Raw genomic sequence first — 21,959 nt, forward strand, 5'->3', positions numbered from 1 at the left:
CACAACACAAAGAAAGGCCTTCTGGCCGTGCAACCAAACCGTGTGCTGCTCCCGCCTCTCTGGGCTGCCTATTGGTTGTTTTTGTTTCAACTGCTAGATTACCGTGAGCCCCATTAGCGTACTATAGCCGTCAGTCATGATTTGTCATTCAGGGTAGGTTTTTGCTTTGAAATGCAGGATTTACCAGTTGAGGGGTTTTGTTGATAACAGGGGCGATCTAATGTCGAGTGTATGTGGTGGAAACCATGTCTAACAAGAAAACAAAGGCGATAAGACGTTAAAGTATGATTTTGTCACCGCTTCATGTCGGTGTCATACAAGGACGGCGAAGGTGAGGCTGCATATGACGAGTGCGGCTGAGAAACGGGTCAGGGGCATCTGATTGCTGTTTTCAGGTGGTGGTGGTGTGGTGGCTACGGGGGTGGTCACTGCAGGTTGGATTTAGAAGATATCTTGAACTTGATAGGCGAAAGAGGATTTTAAACACGGCCGGTCCTTGTGCAGCCCTTTGGGATTTCTGCCAGGTCGGATCCATCGCCATCACTTGTGACGGCTCCGGGATGATGTTCCGGTAAGTTGGGGCGATCACGTGTGTGTCCTGCCTGCGTCGCTGCGCCTAAGGTCAGGCATCTGGGTGTGATTGTCCGTGGGGCTGGACAGAAGTTAAACCAGGAAATGCTTCGACCCCGGGTGGGCTTTAAACCCCTTGGCATGGGCAGAATAAACGGCCCTTGCCAGTGTGCTTTTTGGCCAGGATCCAGTATTGCAGGTAGGTAGGTAGGTATGGAGAGTCATCTTCTGTTTTTTTTTTTTTAGGCCACATCAAAGCACATTATAGTTTGGCGTGTAGGTTCCATAATGTGGTGTGAAAAAAGTTATATTGGTTACCTTTCAATCGAAATAGATTTATTTTAGAATACACGCTATTGATTTACAACATCTTAGAAGTTCCTTCAGTGATGTGTTTTACCACAGAGTTCCGGGAAATAACTTTTACGAAATAACAATATTTATTTTGTTGTCCTCAATGTAGGCCACAATTTAAGCATTGTTTTGTGTTTGTAATGTTCAGCAATCTGTTCTATATATTTTCTCTTCCACGTACACACATTATCTTTAATGCATAGTTGGACTTCAAGCCAAAACATAAACATTTTACCTGGAAGGCACTGAACACAGGTGGAAGTACGAATATAGGTTTTTCTTCTTAAGAAAATACACCAATGAACAGTCAAAACCATGTTACCTAAAACAAGTAGTACTACGGCTGCCATTTGTAATGGCACACTACACTGATGATGCAGACAAGCTTGAGCATTTAGCGCATTGATTGTCACATCAAAATTATTAAAAAATGTCCTGTTATCTCTGAGAACATCACAGAAAGCTTTTAAATTATTGTGTATATCATAATCATTACTAGGATAACTACGTTTATTTTAAGAGCAATAAGAGGATGTCACTTTAAGTGTTTTGATACATTAAATCTGTGTCTGCATTTGGTATACTCTTATTCTGTAGTTACACTACAGTGTTTTGTTTACATGTTAAGTTAAATTAAGGTAGGTTCTGGTAGTGGTGGTGCACATGTAACTCAATCCTTGAATGTCTCCTTATCCTTATCACAGGTTTCTTTTGTTGATTAGACTGTACTTGCAGAGGTCAGTGGTGAGCATCATGAGTCTTAATCTTCAGATAAAATAAACAAATAAATACAAATTAGCTAAGAACAAGTTTGATAGAAAGGGCACAGTAAAACATATGCATATTCACCAGCCAGCAACTTGACCCTGGAAGTACACAAATATTGCAACTATTCAGTTTCCCAAACTATTGTAATTGTCAGACATTTCGCTTGTTAGAAATTGTATTCTAAGCAATTCATATAAAATGCTTATTTTCCTATTTAAATACGATGCACACACATACAGTCCTATATTAAGTGGTATGGTAGGTTTTGTACAGTGTGCCTTAAGATGATTTCTCTGATTTTTGTTTTCTTGTTGTTCTTGGATTTAAACTACATTTCATGAACTCCAAACTAAAAACTAATCGTAGCTTTTAAAAGAAACAAGCCAACTAGAACTTTGTCAGCTAGTGCCATATATTCCATATGTCTATTTAATGGTCTCCAGTTACCTAAAGTAAGTGCATTATTTGTCAGTCCTTGTACAGATCCAGATTATTTGAAAACCTCTGTAGAGTGCTTCTCAAACACAGAAGATTAGACCAAACCCTCTGGTTGGTGTCTCCTTCCTCCTGTGGTTCAAAGGTAAATAATATTCTTAAATAGTTATGTCAGTGTGTCTTAAGTTTCTCTGCAGGAGAATAAATAAATGACAGGGTTCCTGTGAAGTTAATTACAGCATACATTTTAGTAAGGAGATGCAATATGCCTGAGGTGGGGATCATCCCCAGCAACACTGTCTTGTGAAAACTCCCTGAAGGCCACATGCATGTTTGCATTTCATTCCTACCATGAGAGGCAACATTTATCCAGCATAAAAAATAATACAAATCTGCTACATTCATTTACAGTTAATAATATATAATCTCTAGCCTACTTTTAATTTTGAATATCATGCTCTTTAAGAGGGTTGTATGGCTGTTGACAGTAGTAGTGATTCGAGAGGCTGATTTATCACAGGAGAAATGAGACTGGGTCCCATGCAGATTTAGGGCTCAGGTTCTGATTCAGATTGCAGAAATACAGCAAGCTTTTCTTAGGTTATGAAAGTGCCAATGGGCATAAGAGGGTGGAAAAAGTTATCTTGGTGTGAGATGTCACACCTCTTACTTAGTGCATGAGTAAATATTATTTTTAGACATTCCGTTTGCAGCACAGTATTCCAGGACCCTTTAACAAACTCCAAACCTGGTAAAACAGTAATCCTGTAAATATTTATTATACATTTTTCTGTTGCGCATTATGGAAATGATCTGAATGTTGAATAACTAATAAGGTTTTCATAGAGGAGCAGTATCCCTTGTTTGTTACAAAACATGTCACTGGCTACAGACCTCTACTGATTACACTATGTAACACAATTTTTGTTCCTGGGTAGTAAGTGTTATTTCATAATTGCCTATGCCTCAAAAGTATGGAAAATGGCTATTATTCCCCACAAAATTTGTGACCAGGACTATGATATTTTTAAATTTACCTATTTCCAATGAGAAAATGTGAGAATTTGTGTATTTTAATTCTTATAGTCAGAAAAATACAACATATGAATCCAAATTAACATGTATTTATACTAACGTAATACAAAAATGACTACAAAAGATTTAGAAGGGAGTAGTTTATACTGTAAATACAAAGCTTGTGGGGAATAATAGCCATTTTCAATACTTTTGAGGCATAAGCAATTAGGAAATAACACTTACTACCCAGGAACAAAAATAAATAAAAAATACACAAATTGTTACACGTTATTTAAGGATACTCTAAACTTAGGAAACTTGGTCTTAATGTTAAATGATATAGACAAATATTTCTGAGCTTGATAATTTCCCCTGGGAGTTATTAAAATCTGCTTACACATAAACCAGTTAACTGTCCAAGATGCAACAGTTTAAATGATCCAACATCAGTCATCTGTTTTTAAATTTTTGCACTGGATGGACCAATAAATCTTAAATCAGGTCAAATCAATGTAATGCAATGTTTAACTGTTGAATAATGTAGCTTTGTGGATAGATTGTTTTTAGCATAAGTTCATACATCCATCTCTGTTGGAAGTGTCGTGAGCCGAGTGTTTACAGGGAGTTCTGTGCCAAGCCTGCTGTCCAGGCGTTTCAATTCACGTTGCTCTCTGAGCCTCTCAGGTGCCATCTGCTCTGAATCAGACCGGTCTGAGCCATCACGAGGCAAAGCCTGGCCATGTGGCCCCTCTGGCAACATGGGCACACATTTAATTTTTCACCGGTTTTGTTTATCTTTCATGTGGTTGGCACCTGGATGACAGAGGTTTGTTCTAAAATTGTTTAAAGCTCTGATTTTGGCAGGTCACATTGTGAAGATAGGTTTTTTTTGGTTTATATATTTTATTTTATGTATGTATGTGTTTGTTTGTTTTTTTGGCAGAGAGGTGTAAGGCATTTCCTACTGTAACAATAAAATGGTGGTTGTTCCTAGGTGCAGATTCTCAGCATGATGCCTTGCCTCTGTGATTGTGAGAGTCCACTGCTGCTGCCCGTGCTGCTGCTGCTGGTAGCGGGTCTCTCTGCACCCGCATCCTGAGGCTGTGTTGGGAAGACCTACAATGGCCAACAAGAAGGACCCCCCCTTCTTCAATGAAGACAACGTAGGACCGTTCCACTACAAACTTCCTTTCTACGAGACAATGGAGCTCTTCATTGAAACTCTCACTGGCACCTGCTTCGAGCTTCGAGTGTCACCTTTTGAAACTGTGATTTCAGTCAAGGCCAAGATTCAAAGACTAGAGGGTACCTCATCTGTTACTTCTCTCTCTAATACCAATCCTAACCCTAACTTTTACCTATCTCACTAACATTACCATTTTTTTCACATGGGTGCCTACATACATTCACTCAAAAAAAAAAAAAGAAAAAAGTAAAATGGCTTGTTTAACAAAAACACTGAGCTCACTTCAGTGGAAATAGACCTCACTATGTCAATTAAGAAATGACTACAGGTTACAATTTCCAAGACGGGTACAAATTCCTCCTCCTAGACTAGATGAAATACACCCTGTGCAAAATCCAATTTTAGTTTTTCACCACAAAGGAGGAAAACTCGCAGTGACAGGTAATCTTGGACAAACACACAGCTTGTTTTAGTTCACCATGTGATGAATTTAAGCTCATGCAATATCCAGCATTATACATGCTGTCTGATCATTTGGTTTACTCCCTGATTATAGAAAACTCAGATGAGCACAAACCTTTATGATTAATGAGGTGTCTCTTGAAGTCTAAGGCAGGATTGCAAAGAAGGACATCCCTTAGTCCCAGAAACAGACATCTCTGCCTAACTGGTGCTGTCGGCTACAGTGGGCAACCGCTCCTTGGGGTTTATTTAAGTATATTGTGACTGATGTAGGAAAAGACTGTCTCAGTGAGAGAGTGAAATGCAATCCTACCAAGACTGCCCTTCAACCCTGGTGCTGAATGCGCTCCAGGAGGCCGCAGCTAAACACATTAGGGCAGCATGTCTGCAAGATCAGACCTGCCTGCAAAACAATAGGGTTTATTCTGTGTCCACAGTCCTGTGACACAGCAGGGTTTCCTCATGCCATATTTTCTGTTGCCAAATATTTGTTCAGCTAGTTTGTGCTTCTGGATTTCCTTTTTCCTAGGGCTCATCAAGTCCTGCAGCCCTGACCTACATGAGGTTTAATACCTGAGACTTTTCCATTTCCTCTTTGTGCTTGCATGCTGTTGATTGAACTGTAAGGTCTGAGAGTGAGAATCTGAGGTCTATTCAGGGTTAGTTTTGCCTCAGGAGGAAATGTAGCTCCGTGTTGTTTTTTGTTGATTTAGTGGTAAGGTGAGGATGTGGGATACATGATGCAAAGGCATTATTTCTGTTTGCTGTCCAAGGATGAAACATTTAATTGTAATTATATTATGCTTAACATTTATATATAGCCCTTAACCAGGCTTGATGTTAAAAAACGAAAGAAACACACTTATATACACTATTCTTTAAAAAACTGGATTTGATTTTGTCTTTATTTCCAATTGGCATTATAATAGCCTCTCTTAATTCAGTTTTACTTCTGCATTTCATCAGTAAACATCTTTATTATGTATAATCCTAGTATAGTGTATAAGTATGCAAAATTCTCTTGAGTCTGGTATTAAAACTAAAAGCCTGTTTAGACTGGGTGTTTTCATTTAATCTTGCCTAGATGATAAACGATAGTAGTGAGATATTTAATTAGTTATCTGCTTGTTTATTCATCATATCTCAATACAATTCAGTTATGCGGATTGATCTATCGTCAAAAAAAATCCTCTAAATGTACAATAGAAGTTGTGCTTATGTGACAGGTGGTTGAAAATCATGACTCGGCTTTCAAATATATTTTTACATTTTTTTGTGAACGCTCATACAGTCAGTCACCCTCCTGCAAAGTTACTGTTTTTGTTATCGTAAATAATTTTTAGTGCATTTTACCTAACTGCACCACGATTCACTCATCACAAGATTTATCACACCATTGTATAGAAAAATAAAACGTAATGCTACTATAGTGCTTACATTTTACTGCAAGGAACATCCTGTGTAAACATCCCCAGATGACCACTTTGTTGCTTCGGGAAATGGGGGGCAGGATCACATTCTGGGATTGATTATCTACAAAAAGCACATGCAAAAACGATTCTTTATTACCTAAATGTTCTGATCTTTATGCATGGAAAAGTAAGAAAAATTGAGCGTTTTTAATTATTTCTTAGGTCAGAGATGCTCCCGAGTTTAACCAGCTTTCTGTAATCTCTCTGCATGCTTATGTGCCGGAAGGTCTTTCTATCTGAATGAAGTAAAACACCCCAAAGAAATTTGATCTTTTGAAGCAAATAATTTTCCTCGCTAATGTATTATATTTTGTTTTTTGGTGAAAGGGATTCCTGTTGCGCAGCAGCACTTGATCTGGAACAATGTGGAGCTGGAAGATGAGTACTGCTTGAATGATTACAAGTATGTCCACTAGACAACATTCTGTATTTTACATTTGCATTGTACATTTGTAAAGAGTTATGTGTCTGTCTGTCTGTATGTTGTCCTGCAATGGACTGGCATCCCATCCTGGGTGTATTCCTGCCTTGCGCCCTATGCCTGCCGGGATCGGCTCCGGCTTCCCCGTGACCCTCACCGGGATAAGTGGTTTCGAAGATGGATGGAGGATGGATTTGTAAAAAGTGCCCTGAAATGTGCATACTCCCGTTGTTTACATTCACAGTGATTTTATAGCATTCAGGAGACAGAAATTAATTTTAAATGTCTGATGGTAATTCTGTAACTAGTTGGAAATGAGAGTTAATTGACGTGTTTGACCTGACTCCGTCTGCTCTGTTAATCTCCAATCCCAACGTCTGTTCAGCATTGCAGAAGGGTGCACTCTGAAGCTGGTGCTCGCTATGAGGGGGGGGCCCATCAATACCAGGAGAGGTGTGTATGACCCTTTTAATGATCAAAATAAGCAGTATTTATTGCATTCATAGCCATTTTTAACCTCATTATTCACAAGGTTATACTTTTGTTTGTATTTGGGGGTGAGCTGCATTTTCACTGGGCAGTAGCAAAGAGCAGGCCCATGCAACTGAAGTGCCCTGAAGAATGTCTTCTGCTTTCTGTTACCTTTTCATTGCCTTGTATCCATCTGCAGTTCCAATGGATGACCCTGTAAAGGAGATGTCTGAGTACATGGATGCAAATCGCAGTGAGGTTTGGGAGAAGACTCCACCCAATAAGCAGGTGACTTTCCTCGTGTACCGGGAGGGAGACCAGCTCAATTTCTTCAGGGTTGTGGATCGAGGTGATGGTACCTTAACGCCTGTGTCTGAATCAATAAGGTTGGTAAAGAGAAAACCAAAGGGATTGTGGTAGCTTCTGTGTTAAAGTATACAGCTGATAACCCAATTGCTTTCTGTGTTATAGTGGGGGCTCAGTGTATAACCTGTACACAGAGGAAGAAGAGGAGAATGAAGCCTCGCCTTCTGGCCAGCAAATCATGGAGAACTCCATCACCATGAATAAGATGAAGCTCCTCAAAGCCAAGATGGAGAACATGAACCTCGGCAAAAAGGTACAGCTGCACTAAGACCTAACCGAGGGAAAGCCCTTCACTTTGATTAATGTCCGAGGCTTCAAGGCTCTTTTGTCAATGTGTGCTATGGAATCCAGTCAGTGCCGGACAGAGATGTAAAGGTAGGTGAGGACTGCATCTGTGATTTTAAGCACTGAATCAGTGGAGAATGTCAGAGGGGACCATCAGGGTTTCTGTGTTACACATTTAACGAAGTTGGATTCAACATAAAGTGAAAGTCATAAGCTTCCTACTCATTTGTATTCAGATTGCTTTGCTACGAAATTTGTACTCTTACTGTATGTGAGTGATTTGCATGCTTGCTTTTTCTTCAAAGGGCTAAGGCAATTTCTTGTCTTTACGATGCTGATGTTAACTGTGACTGAATCTTGTGTGCATCTACTCAATATACATAATTCTTTCCAAATGCAAAATACATTAGGAGTACCAGCCATCTGGAATAAATATACACCTCTGTTAAGATGCAACGGGCAAGCATTGTACTGCATGCACAATTACTTCTAAGCACTGTTGTTATACTTATTTTACTAATCCTGACTGAGAGAAAGATGTTGAAAAATAATTAGTGATAGGCTATAAAGTGATATTTGGAGCAGAAGCAGGACAAAATCTCATGTTCATGCCACTGAGGTGCATCTGACATACTCGTTTGCGTTTTGTTTACAGCCCAAGAAGGCTGCCAAGATGAAACCCAGGCCTCCAGTTGGCCCTCTGCCTTGCAGCAGCTCTTTCACTGCAGCCCGTCATCAGAGACTGTTCCGGGTTCTCCCTCAAATTGGCCACTCTCTCAACTCAACATGCCTACCTCCCATTGAGGATCAGCGCTCCTCTGCCACATCTCCTGCTCCCGCTCCCCACAGCGCCCTGTCCACCATCGCCCCTGCCAGCCGCGCAGGGCCGTCCTCCAGCTGTTACTTGGTGAAGGAAGAAGAGTCCTGGGAGTGCCCGATCCTGGCTGCTCCCATCAGCAAAATCAGGTCTCCACCTAAGGTATCCAGGGTTGAAGTGGGCAACTCGAAACTGCTGAAGGATACTGTTCTGCCACCTCTGTCTGTGTTCCCCAGTAGAGGATCTCCAGATGGCACCATGGAGGAATCGCAGTTCAGCACAGAGGGCATACTGAAAAGAGAGGACACTGTGCTGGTAGATACACTCCAGGATGTTTTTTCTCTTGGGGAAAAGCAGACGGATGCTGCTGTCCATTCAGAGTCCATGGCAGCAAAGGACAGCTGTTCTGAATCGGTAGAAGAATCTGCCGAGCGGTCTGTTGCATCCTTACGCTCCAAAGCCGTGAGCTCTGAGGCGATGAACATTTGGGCCAGGAGCAACAACCGCTTATCTCAGAAGGTGGACAAAGCCCTTTCTCCACTGCATTACTCCTCCCAGCTAACAATCGGGAAACCCCAGAGACTGCCCACGTCCTTTGAGTTAGGCAGTCTGAGGCCCGTTGCTTCCCGCTCGCTCTTGAAGTCCGAGGAGGGCCCTGGCACTGCCAGCTCCTCCCCTGCACGGACTACAAGGTTTCATGGCGTGAAGGTGGACTCCCCTGGCAAGCGTCCCGACATTATATCAAAGACGGAGGCGCGGGATATCACTGAGATGGCAAACAAGGCCTCGAAGGAGCCTCTGGGCTCGGTCAGTAATCTGGGAATCCTGGCTTCGCTGGCACGAAGCTCGAGCAGAGACAGTATCCCAGGGGGCTGCGGGCTGGGCCGCCTGCGCACTGCTGCGGTGCCTCTGCCCAGCAACATCCACCTGTTTCAGGAGGAGCGCCTTAGGAAGCTTTCCCCAGCAGAGGGAGCTGGTACCTCATGCTTGGTTAGTGTGCTTTATTTGTTTTGTACTGCTCATACAGATGGACTGCCTAAGAACTGAAGCAAGTTTAAGGCACCTAGTGTAGGCTTTTTACTTACTTGTTTGATTTGTTTATTTATTCACCAAGTCTATGACTTTTCTTAAAAGTAATGCTAGAATTACACCTAATTTGACCTGAATAGTAAGGTTCAATAGGTTGACATATTACAACTTTTATAATTGAAGTGCAGTGTTTTATATCCCTTACGCCGTATGTAGAAGAATTGCATGTGCATTCATGTTTAGTTTTTTTAAATCCCTCCTAATGTAAAGTTGTTAATAAACTCGGCTCTCCATTACCTTCTTCATAGTAACATATTAGAGATGCACGTCTTCTGAAATGGGCCTCTTTTTGTACTGCGAGTCCTCGTTGCAGACTGCACTGCAGGGAGGACTTTTGAAGTGTTCACTGATGATGCTGTGCTCACAGAGGGCTTTACTAAACCACATAATCCAGGCTGACTTCATCCTGACAGCAAATGCTCAGTTGGGGATCACCCCGTGGAGAATGTCAGTCATAGTCGGCTCTGATCTAGCTCCGATTGGAAAGCCCATGTCAAGAGCTGAGCAGAGAATAACCAGTGGAGGCACTTGAGAACCGCTATCTGCTTTATTATCTGCTATGTAAAGCACTTTGGAAATAACAAAGTGTGATTTTTACAGCAGAACCTTATAACACTCCTTTTAATCCTTTTTAACATTGCAGTGATTTTGTAATCTTATCATTTTATATTATTAAAACAATTCAAAGTTATGTAAATGTGTAGGCCACCCAGACCATCAGAAAGTGCAATTCAGCTTTTGTCTTCATGTTAAATCAGACCTCTCATTTCAGTCTGTTAGTGGCCTGGGCTCGACTGGCGGTGCATCCAGCACAATAAGGAGACTAGGTGAGTGTAGTGATTGCTTACATTCCTGCTCTGTCTCACTGATCCATGATTAAACTGTTTCCTAAAACAAATGTCCTACTCATCTCTCCTTTATTAATCTTCTCCTCCTGTTCACTCTGCCCCCACAGGCATCAGGCCTGTCCCAGCTCTAACCTTGCCCTGCCCCCTCAAACCCGACCTGTTTAGTATGCATTTACCATCAGCCCATTTCAGTGTCTAATGTACGGACAGAATTTATAGTGAAGCACTGCGCTTCCAGCACCATCCCATGGCACCTTAGACTGATGCTGCTCTTAACGGCCCTTCGCAGTCTTTTTGATTTAGTACTGTCCTAGACCTTTATGATTAGTTGTAGTATTACATATTTATTCTGGAATTACCATATGTTCCTCAGTTTTTGATAGAACAATATTAACATATGTTGATATATTTGTATGTATCATTCTAATAGGTTTCATTCTATATTCTTTTCTTTGCCAGTGTATACTCATTTAGAGACCCTATCTTCTGAATATTTTATTGTGCTTCACTTGTCACTCTCAAGGGTGCATTTCTTAGAAATATGAATACCAGGGAAAAATAGCCCCTGAGAGTAAATAAAACCGCATCCTCGGATGTGTTATTCACTTCCTTGAAGTCAATATTCTCTCTCCTGGTCTTGAGAATAGAAACGTACTGGTTTCAAAACTGCGCGTTCAGACTCTCTTCATTGACGGCATGTTTGTAATGAATCATTTGAATGTGGTGGATGGTGTGCCTGGGCAGAAGTTCTTTGTGTCAAGTGTCATGTGACCCTCTGTTCTTTGCGACTCCTGTTGCAGATAATATACTGTTGTCCATTTTGTAGTGGATATATTGGCTAGAGTAGTATTACATTAAACATTTTCGCTTTTCAGGCACTCCAACATATCACCTTCCCCCTGTGAAGGCTCCCATCCCTCCTAAAAAGAAAAGTTCCAAGCACTGCTTCTTATGTGGAAAGAAAACCGGACTTGCTACAAGCTATGAATGCAGGTAAAGCTTAAGTGTTCTTTGTGGGTGAAACTTTTGAACAAGAGATCTGGAGGATTAGTGGTAGGAGTGTGTTACAGGCCACCAAACTCAGATATTCAGAAAGATGCTGCATTGTACAGTATAATCAGGACTGCATGTAGCAAGGATGTGGCTGTTATAATGGGGGATTTCAATTTCCCAAGCTTAGACTGGGAAAGCCCAGTGGGGACTACAGAAGCAGAAATAGAAATGGTTGAGATGGTAAATGACTGCTATCTAACTCAATTTATCAGGGAACCAACCAGGGAGAGTGCATGCATTGACTTGATCTTTTCAGATGACCAAGATAGAGTCAGGGGGACAGTAGTTAGAGAACCAATGGCAAATTGTGATCACAATATGGTTAGCTTTGAGGCATTCTTTCAAAAAACAAGATCCAAGTCTAAAACAATGGTCTACAATTTTAGAAAAGCAAATCTTGAAGGTATGAGGTGACACTTGGAAGAGGTAGACTGGAGCACATTGGATACAGAGTCAGTTGAAAATGGATGGGTATATTTTAAGAATATGCTACTTGAGGCTCAGGAGCAATTTGTACCAAAACTTAGCAAATTGAGGACCAAAAAACACTGGCCAAAATGGTTTAATGCAAAAAAAATATAAAGAGGAAGATAATGTTGTATAGCGCATACAAAAGGGATGGAGACGATACAAAATACATAGAATATGTTGAGCTGCAAAGAGATCTTAAGAATGGGATCAGGAAAGCAAAGAGGGAAATAGAAAGAAACATAGCTCTTGGAGCTAAAACTAATGCAAAGAGCTTTTTCAATATTACAACAGCAAGCGGTCAATAAAGGAGGAAGTGAAACAGATAAAGGGCAAAAATTGAGGTATCTTGGAAAACGAACAAGATGTGGCAAATGTTCTAAATGAGTATTTCACAGAGGTTTTTACAAAAGAAAAAACAGATGACATGCCACAGGTTGACAATCACTCCAGTCAAACCCTAAGAGAGATCAGGATAAATGAGGAGGAGGTACTAAAGGGACTAGCAGAATTAAGAACAAACAAATCACCTGGGCCAGATGGGATATTTCCAACAGTACTTAAAGAAATGAGGGAAATTATTTATAGGCTGCTAACTCAATTACTCCAAATGACACTTAGAACAAGGGATGTGCCCACTGACTGGAAGACAGCAAATGTCATACCAATCCACAAGAAAGGGGACAAAACTGAGCCAGGAAATTACAGACCAATCAGTCTCACCTGCATCACCTGTAAAATGTTGGAAAAAATGATTAGACAGAAAATAGAGGAGCATCTTAATGAAAACCATATTCTTGGAGATAGTCAACATGGGTTTAGAGGAGGCAGATCATGTCTTACTAATTTATTAGAATTTTTTGAACATGCAACTGCAGCTGTAGATCAGGTGAAAGCATATGATATGATATACTTAGATTTTCAAAAAGCTTTTGATAAGGTTCCACACCAAAGACTGATCCTCAAATTGGAAGCTGTAGGCATTCAGGGTAATGTAAGTAGATGGATTATGAACTGGTTGTATATAGGAAACAGAGGGTGTTGATTAGAGGAGTTGCTTCTAACTGGAGTGAGGTTGTTAGTGGAGTTCCACAGGGATCAGTAATAGGGCCTTTGCTTTTTCTAATCTATATTAATGATCTGGACTCTGGGATAGTTAGCAAACTTGTCAAATTTGCAGATGATACTAAAATAGGTGGCTCAGTAGATACAATCTTGGCAGCACAGGCTATTCAGAGGGACTTAGATAACATTCATTTGTGGGCCGACACCTGGCAGATGAAATTCAATGTGGACAAGTGCAAGGTAATACATGCAGGTAACAAACATGTCCACTATAATTACACTATGGGAGGTACAGATCTAGATGAAGTAACACATGAGAAAAACCTAGGAGTCTATGTGGACTCCTCACTTTCTCGATCCAAACAATGTGGGGAAGCAATAAAAAAGGCAAACAGAATGTTAGGGTATACTGTCAAAAGTGTAGAATTGAGAACAAGGGCAGTGATGTTCAGACTGTACAATGCACTAGTTAGAGCTCATCTGGATACTTTGTACAGTTCTGGGCTCCACATTTCAAGAAGGATATCGCTGCTCTAGAGGCAGTTCAGAGGAGAGCAACCAGACACATTCCAGGTCTGAAGGGAAAGTCCTATTCGGAGAGACTGAGGGAACTGAACCTTTTCACCCTGGAACAGAGGAGACTATGTGGGGACTTGATTCAGTTCTTCAAAATCATGAAAGGCATCGACCACATCAAACCAGAGGAGCTTTTCCAGATCAGCAGAGACAAAAATGGAAACTGGGCTTCAAGGCATTCAAAACGGAAAACTGGAGACACTTCTTTACACAGAGAGTAGTCAAAATCTGGAATAAACTACCCAGCGATGTGGTAGAAGCTGAAAGTTTGGGAACATTTAAAAATAGACTGGATAGGATCCTTGGATCACTTAGATATTAATGGACACCAAACGAGCATGATGGGTCGAATGGCCTCGTTTGTAGATTTTCTTATGTTCTTATGTTCTGTCTGCAGGGAATTGCTGGATTATGTGACTGCTATATGTGAATACCCTTTTGTGTTTAAAAAAATTACAAACAGCCCTATTTTGCATGACACACATGCCGACTGAATATGTACTAGGAGATAGCAGGTTCAGGAGCCTGTGGTTGCTAAACAGAATGATGAAGTTAGAATGGGTCGTTGGAAATTGTAATGAACTACAAGACTTGGAAAAATACCCATTGATAGGAAGTGTTACTTTGCATCACTCTCAATGCAAGTGATGCAGTACGAGTGCATGCCTGCCGTATGGATCCACAGAGGCAAACAAACAGATGTTCTAGTGTCTCCCTCTATTAAATGTGCTGCAGGACATGAATGGAAAAAGATTGCAGAATTTTCAAACTGAAGTAAAATGTATTTTTAATAGTGTATGGGTGGGAGTGTCTCTGTATTGGGGACTAGCTCTAGCCTATGTTAGGTGAAGCAGTGGTATACAGACTTTTTGTCTTAAATATTAAAACAAATCTTATGTAGTGCTGTATCTACTCTGTACAGAAAACTATCTGGAAAGGTTAGACATTCCTCAGGTCACCAGTAATAAATCATACTTTCATTTCAGATGTGGTAACAACTTCTGTGCTACGCATCGCTATGCAGAAACTCATGACTGCACCTACGACTACAAGACTGCGGGCCGGAGGTACTTGCAGGAGACCAACCCAATAATCAGCGCACCAAAGCTTCCCAAGATCTAATGGCTCGAGTGTTGCATGCAACAGTTTTCAAACAAGAAGGAAAAGTAAATGGACTCGACTACCAATGTGTGCATTTCACCTGTCTTGCTCTGAAACTTTTGCCAAGCAACAATACAAAAAAAAAAAAGCACATGTAAGTCTGTTATTTATGAATAATGTGAAAACTACTGTAGTTTGCATCTTTCATTTGTAGAAAAACAAACAAAATGAAATCTGATGTGTACATAGGTAGTTTTTAAAGAGGCGTATGTTACAATGGTTTTAACTTTGACATTGCACGTTATATCTGTGTTTTATTTCATAGAACTGAAGGTAAATTCTTCATCAGACAAGTCTTTAAGAGATGCACTTTAATGACTAATCCTTACCATGTAGCCCGGCGTGAGGGGGGGATTGCTTTGTTGTTGTCCTGTTTGTCCTTGTATTGAAGTTTTTTTTTATGTTGTCATGTTTGAATATGTTTTCTCCTCACTGTCCCCCCCCTCTTATGGCACATAATCAAGCATCACTGTTAGGAAAGTGGGTTTTGGCTCCACACTTGAAATTCAGTGCTTTGCGTTTGCTTTAAAAAAAAATAATAATAATAATCCATATCACCTTGACAGTAAAGCTAGGATGCAATGTAATATTTTATATACAGATATCTATGGTGTGTGTGAGCGTGTGTTTGTGTGTATGTATATATATATATATATACATGTGTGTGTGTGTCTGAAGTATGGACATGTATATGGCCATCAAGCATACAGTTTTTGGAATACTACAAATCTTGTTTGTTGCCATAAAAGATAATTTTAAGTACTTTTTTTCTAATGCCAGAATTTTTTTAAATAATTGCACAAAACTGTTTGCCGTTTTGCTAAAATTTTGAGTGCTGTTAACGGGGGGGAATAAAATCTAATTAAAAAAAAAAAAAATCTGTGTTTTATTACTAGTCTACATTTTTGATAGATTACTTATCTAACTGTGTGCTGAAATAATTTTTAAATTCTTTTTTTTTTTTTTTTAGTAAAACTTTGAAGGACTGATATTTCACTGAAAATCCTGCATAAAGAATGTTTGGTGTGTGACCAAATCTTTTAAAATACTGTAAAGTAAAACAAGTTTCTAAGGTGAAATTCTTCTGTTTTTAATGGTTAAAATCAATATCCTGAGTACCATATTCTACCTTGAGTCTTTGGAGAGTGCAGCATTGAATCTCTTAAGGCGTTTCATGGACTTTGAACAGGGGGTCTTAGGAACCTTTTTCTTTGTTTTCTTTTCTTTTCAAATTCCTATGGCATTAGTGAGGAAATTTGACCGTGGTAAGTTTTAATAAGCGATGGTCTTCAGGTAATAAGTAGTTTGTATACAGAGTATTATTTTGAAGCAGAGGAAGACCTGCAAATTTAAGAGTACTTAAATAAAGGGAGAAGTTTATCTTTGGAAACCTAGTTAGTCTGTAGAGAGAGAGAGAGGAAGTACAAAAGATTTTTGGTTTCTGAAGCTGATCGAGATGTAGGTTTTGTTGCATCATGTTACAGAAAACAATGTGCATGTCTTGTTAATATGTATTGTAAGTATTTACAATAAATTCAGATGATAGTGCTTTAAACTACCATCTTCCTTCGTATTTGCATAACACCACAATTGTTCAATTTCCTAAAACGGTAAAAGCTACAGATGAAAACCCATTTACATTTGTGTTTTTGGTGATTTGGTTTCTATATGCTTGGTGAGACTTGCAGTTCTCCTGCACCCTGTGATCACCCACAAGTGATGGTAGGTGAATTTGTCTACACTTTCTTTGTTAGATATCTAGAAAGCAAAGTTTGAATCAAACAGCCAGTTTGCAGAATTTCAATCTCTGAGCCCACCCTCTTGTATCTGGTCACACAGACATTGTTTTTCCTGGGCAGACCTTGGTCCCCAGGCTGCCCGCTTCCCCACAAATTCAAGCTGCTGAGTTGGTGAAGAAGCATTCACAGCAATTGTGATAAGATGCACAAGAAGAAAACAAGGATTATGATCTAATTGATGTACTTCCTTTAACCTTACAAGTAAATTATTTACAATATGTTTACAATTTATTCTGGGTTTCTAATTTCTTATTCTCAGAGAAGAATAAGATATACTCATTACAGTGGCACTGATATGTGGTAGGAGATTTTCTGGTTTAAATTCAAAGCATTACACCAGTTACAAGCCCAACACGGCACATCACCCAGTCAACACCAACCCAACTGTCAAGCATGGTGGTGGCAGCATCCTGTAATAGAGGTACTTCTCATGAGCAGGGAATGGGAAGCTTGTCAGGATTGAGGGGAAAAAGAATGGGGGTAAGTACAAGCGTATCGTCGAGGAAAAACTGGTTTGATAAGCCAAGAATCAATACTGGGTCAATCAAAAACCTAATTTCAGAAGGACAACCCAAAGTACAAGGTCAAAGCCACACTGGAATAGTTTAACATGAAGAAAGTAAATGTCCTTGAGTCGTCCAGTCAAAGTCCAAACTTGAATCCAATAGACAATTTACGGAGAGATTTGAAGATTGCAGTCCATTAACGATCCCCAACAAACTGGATCAATTTTGTGAGAAAAAGTACACCATCCCACTGTGTAAAGCTGTTAGAAATCTGTCCAAGATGGCAGTAATTGCTACCAAAGGTACTTCCACTAAGTACTGAATACTGGAGCTGAATACTTTTGCAATCAGTAAATTTAATGTATTTTCTTTGCAGGTTTGGGGACATTCAACTACCTTAATATAAAACAGTATTACATTTTATCTTTGTTTTTAATGGTTTATGTGCAGTTTTCTTTGGACACATCTGGATATATTAATTTTAATATACAGCTCTGGAAAAAATTTAGAGACCACTGCAAATTGTTCTTCTTAAATCAGCATCTCTACTTGTATGGCAGCCATTCCATTCCATTCATACTTTTATTTGGGAGAAATGTCAGTAGTTTATAGAATAAAACAAAAATATTCATGTTACCCAAACACATACCTATAAATAGTAAAACCAGAGAAACTGATAATTTTGCAGTGGTCTCTTAATTTTTTCCAGAGCTGTATGTATTTCACATCAAGATGAAAAATAGGCCTACAACTGGCTTTCAAAACTGTGTTAGCAATGGCCTGTGTGTAGTCTGATTACAGCTATGTTTAGTGGCCTCTCTTATCTGCTCCCTGTTAGTCGTGTAGGTTGGGCATTTCCTAGAACAAGCATATGAACTCTGAATTACAGGTCAGTGAGAGACACCAGTAGCAGGGTTACAGAAGTTCATAAGAAAGGTTTGAGGTACATTTTTACTCTCTCACTCAATATATACACATATATTTGTAGCTGAGAGTATTCACAACCTGCATTTGGAAAATAAATAACTTTTATTCATTTAGTTAGTTGAGCTTACCGTGTTTGTTTATTATATATTTCAAGTTTGTTGAACACTGAAGCTCAGCCTAGAGAAAACTCATTGGATTCAAGCTGATTGGAGCTACTGCATCACTGCATATATCTTTCACTTTTTATTTCTGGGGGTAATTTATTTAATTGTACAGTCTGGTCACATAAGGGCCAAGATGTGTGATATCCTCCACAGTAGTGGTTATGACTCTGGACTCCTGATTGGAGGGTTTGTGGGTTCAATCCCAGGTTTGAGACAACTGTTGTGTACCCTTGAGCAAGGTGCATTACCTGGATATAATTGAATAATTGTATTCCAAAAAAAAAAGTGGTATATGGTAACAATTGGAAGTTGCTGTGGATATGTATCAGGGTGTCTGCTAAGAAATATTATAATAATCCTTCAGAGGACCTGACTGCACTGCCTTAGCCAGTCTTGGTGAAAGAAGCAATAGAAAAGTGGGTTGTACTGTATTCAGGGTTACATAGCAATGGTTGTCTAGACTTTAAACACTAAAGTAGAAAACTGTAAATTAGTTCAACCTTCTGATATTACTGCATATTGATTTCTATTTCCATCTTATTCCATTCTAGGTTTATTTGTGTGTCAGTCACTCTGGTAAACAGGGGTCCCCCTGACCCTTTTCATGGGAATTATGCAATTCTCTGCTGTGTTGTGAGAGAAGGAGGGACCAAACATTGCAAGCAATGGATAAAATTATTAAAAAAAAAAACTCTTAATAAAAAAGTTGATACTTTGCATCACTCAGAATTAAATTGCTATCTTGCAATTTGAAAACTGAATTTTTAAAATAGGAATATAAGCACTCTTGTAGCACATTTTGTTCCTTTTACAAATGCAAAGATCATATTTTTCTGCATATCTAGTAAAATATAAGAATATCAATCTAAAAATATATTCTAATTATGGATCCAAAAGATTTAGCAAAATGTACAAACAGAGAAACGGTTTTTTAAAGACAGCTGTTGGTAATACTTAATATCTTTGGCCACACTTTATACTCTTGATTACTCATCAGTACTGGTAATTCCCCTTTTCCTGTTTGTTGTTTCTTTCTTTCTTTTTTAATCGATCCTTTATTTCTTTCAGCTGTTTAGAGTAACTTCATACTCTTTTTCCTGGTGAACAGGCCACAGTCTGCTGGGCAGTGATGTGAGTTTGGGGATTTCCTGTTCCAGCATTCTCTCATTTCTGCAGTAGGTTTTTATCTGTTCACTGGGCAGCCCCACCCTCTTCAGTGGTCTACAGTAACCTACCGACCTACTGTGCATGGGAGGAGAGCATGTGGACTCCAGACCAGAATACAACCAGAGGAATGTAAGAAAGAGCTTGTTTTAAACCTGTGCAACAGAAATTTTGTTATTTTTTAACCAACTGCATTTTATGTGTCAGTTTCAAATATGATGTTATTCTTACCCTCCCCCACTCGTGCCTTTGTGTTTCCATGTCAGATAAAGTCTGTGTTGAGGCATTTCCCTCCAGGAATATTTCAATAAATTTGAGTTGTTGTTTTTCTCTAGAAATGTCTGACTAGGCCTTTGAGGTATAGCCTTTTGGGGAGTTTGATGGACTAAGTGACTAAAGAATAATTTACTGTTATTATTTTACTCCACACAAATTGATAGGTGCAGGACTTGAATGATTACAATATTTTGTACACCATTGTATTATACTGTTCCGAATAAGGTTTTTATTTTCAGAAACATGTAGCGCAGTAAAGATGTCATACCATATAAGTATAAGTATGTGTATTGAATTTCAATTATCTGTATTTCGTTGTTAGGGTATTTTAATTAGATGGTTAAACAAAATTTTCTTTTCTTAATTTTTTTTTACTTCACTGCAAAAAAAATAAAAAATAAACCCTTTGGCTTTGTCAATTTGAAGCCATTACAATTACAATTACAATTACAATTACATTACAATTACGATCCAGTCATTATCTTTTTTTGACATTTAGTCCCAGACTCTGCTTTATTGAAATGGTTGTCTTACATGTAGAAAATGATAATTATATACACCAATCGGCCATAACATTATGACCACCTGCCTAATATTGTGTAGGTCCCCCTTTTGCCGCCAAAACAGCCCTGACCCGTTGAGGCATGGACTCCACTAGACCTCTGAAGGTGTGCTGTGGTATCTGGCACCAAGACGTTAGCAGCAGATCCTTTAAGTCCTGTAAGTTGCGAGGTAGGGCTTCCATGGATCGGACTTGTTTGTCCAGCACATCGCACAGATGCTCGATTGGATTGAGATCTGGGGAATTTGGAGGCCAAGTCAACACCTTGAACTCGTGATTCATCAGACCAGGCCACCTTCTTCCATTGCTCCGTGGTCCAGTTCTGATGCTCACATGCCCATTGTAGGCGCTTTTGGCAGTGGACAGGGGTCAGCATGGGTACCCTGACTGGTCTGCGGCTACACAGCCCCATACACAACAAACTGCAATGCACTGTGTGTTCATACACCTTTGTATCATTAACTTTTTCAGCAATTAGAGTTACAGTAGCTCATCTGTTGGATTGGACCACACGGGCCAGCCTTCGCTCCCCACATGCATCAGTGAGCCTTAGCCGCCCATGACCCTGTCGCTGGTTCACTGCTTTTCCTTCCTTGGACCACTTTTGATAGGTACTGACCACTGCAGACTGGGAACACCCAACAAGAGCTGCAGTTTTGGAGATGCTCTGACCCAGTCATCTAGGCCATCGCAATTTGGCCCTTGTCAAAGTCGCTCTGATCCTTACTCAGATCCTTAATTTATATATATTTAAGCTGGAGGAGTTTTTACAGTCTTGCAAAACTTTTCACAAAGTGTCTCAGATCTGAATAAATCCCAAATAAATGGAACAATGCGATTGTCTTCCTCCTTCACAAGAAAGGAGACTAAGGAGAACTATAGGCCTATCAGTCTACTGGCCATTTTATACAAAGAACATCACATTCTAGTAGTGGATATCACCCCATGGATCTTTTTCAAGTCATCAGAGAAATATTAGAAATGTAGAGAATATGAGCCTCTGTTGTGCCTGGGCTGTACTACAAAAATAGTTCATTCAATCTGTACAAGTTCAGTCATTAGTGGTGTACATAATCCAAACTTTGATATAATCTACATAAATCATATTAACTATACCACATCAGCAATCAGACTCCACCAAGATACTGGAAAGATCAAGATCTGCATAGGGGTTTGTCAAGGAGACACAATCTCTCCTGACAGCTTGACTTGAATAAGTGTTTAAGACTTTGAACTGGGAAGAAAAAATAATCAAGTTAAATGGAGCTCATGTGAACAACTTACAAGTTGCCAATAACATCATCATCTTTCCAAAAACACCTGAAGACCTGCAGCTTATAACTGAAGAATTCTCCAATGTAAGAAAACTGGACGTAAAATGAACCTGCATAAAATCAAAGTCACGGTCAGTAGTTTTGTGAAGGCTAAGGAAATTGAAGTAGATCAGAAGATTCTTGAAGAAGTCAACAGTTAAGTATATCTTGGTCAACAAATCAGTGTTAAAATGGGATGGAGTACATTCTGTAAGACATTACACACTATTGAAAAGAAATCTACAAATATGCCTGGATCTAAAAGTATTTGATCAATACATACTACCAGTGCACACTCATGCCTCCGAAACCTGATCACTAAATGCAAAAATGATACAGATACTGCAAGCAACACAAAGAAGCA

General features: G+C 39.5%; 1 protein-coding gene across 4 annotated transcripts; it reads left to right on the plus strand.

The window, feature by feature from the left end:
• Nucleotides 1-132: 132 nt before the first annotated feature.
• zfand4 (zinc finger, AN1-type domain 4) lies at nt 133-16,455 on the plus strand. Of its 4 annotated transcripts, none has more exons than XM_066692899.1 (11): nt 133-571; nt 2,165-2,272; nt 4,139-4,449; nt 6,592-6,667; nt 7,071-7,138; nt 7,356-7,542; nt 7,628-7,775; nt 8,463-9,614; nt 10,486-10,540; nt 11,437-11,554; nt 14,710-16,455. In XM_066692899.1, the coding sequence occupies exons 3-11, from the start codon at nt 4,266-4,268 to the stop codon at nt 14,843-14,845; spliced, it is 2,124 nt and encodes a 707-aa protein (XP_066548996.1). In that variant the 5' UTR covers nt 133-571; nt 2,165-2,272; nt 4,139-4,265; the 3' UTR covers nt 14,846-16,455. The 4 variants fall into 4 exon arrangements, with proteins under 4 accessions (XP_066548996.1, XP_066548995.1, XP_066548997.1 ...); XM_066692900.1 differs by lacking the exon at nt 133-571 and adding an exon at nt 588-769; XM_066692898.1 differs by lacking the exon at nt 2,165-2,272.
• The last annotated feature ends 5,504 nt before the right edge of the window (nt 16,456-21,959 follow it).

The sequence above is a fragment of the Amia ocellicauda genome, chromosome 20 (assembly GCF_036373705.1).
Source record: "Amia ocellicauda isolate fAmiCal2 chromosome 20, fAmiCal2.hap1, whole genome shotgun sequence".
In the NCBI taxonomy this organism is placed as follows: domain Eukaryota; kingdom Metazoa; phylum Chordata; class Actinopteri; order Amiiformes; family Amiidae; genus Amia; species Amia ocellicauda.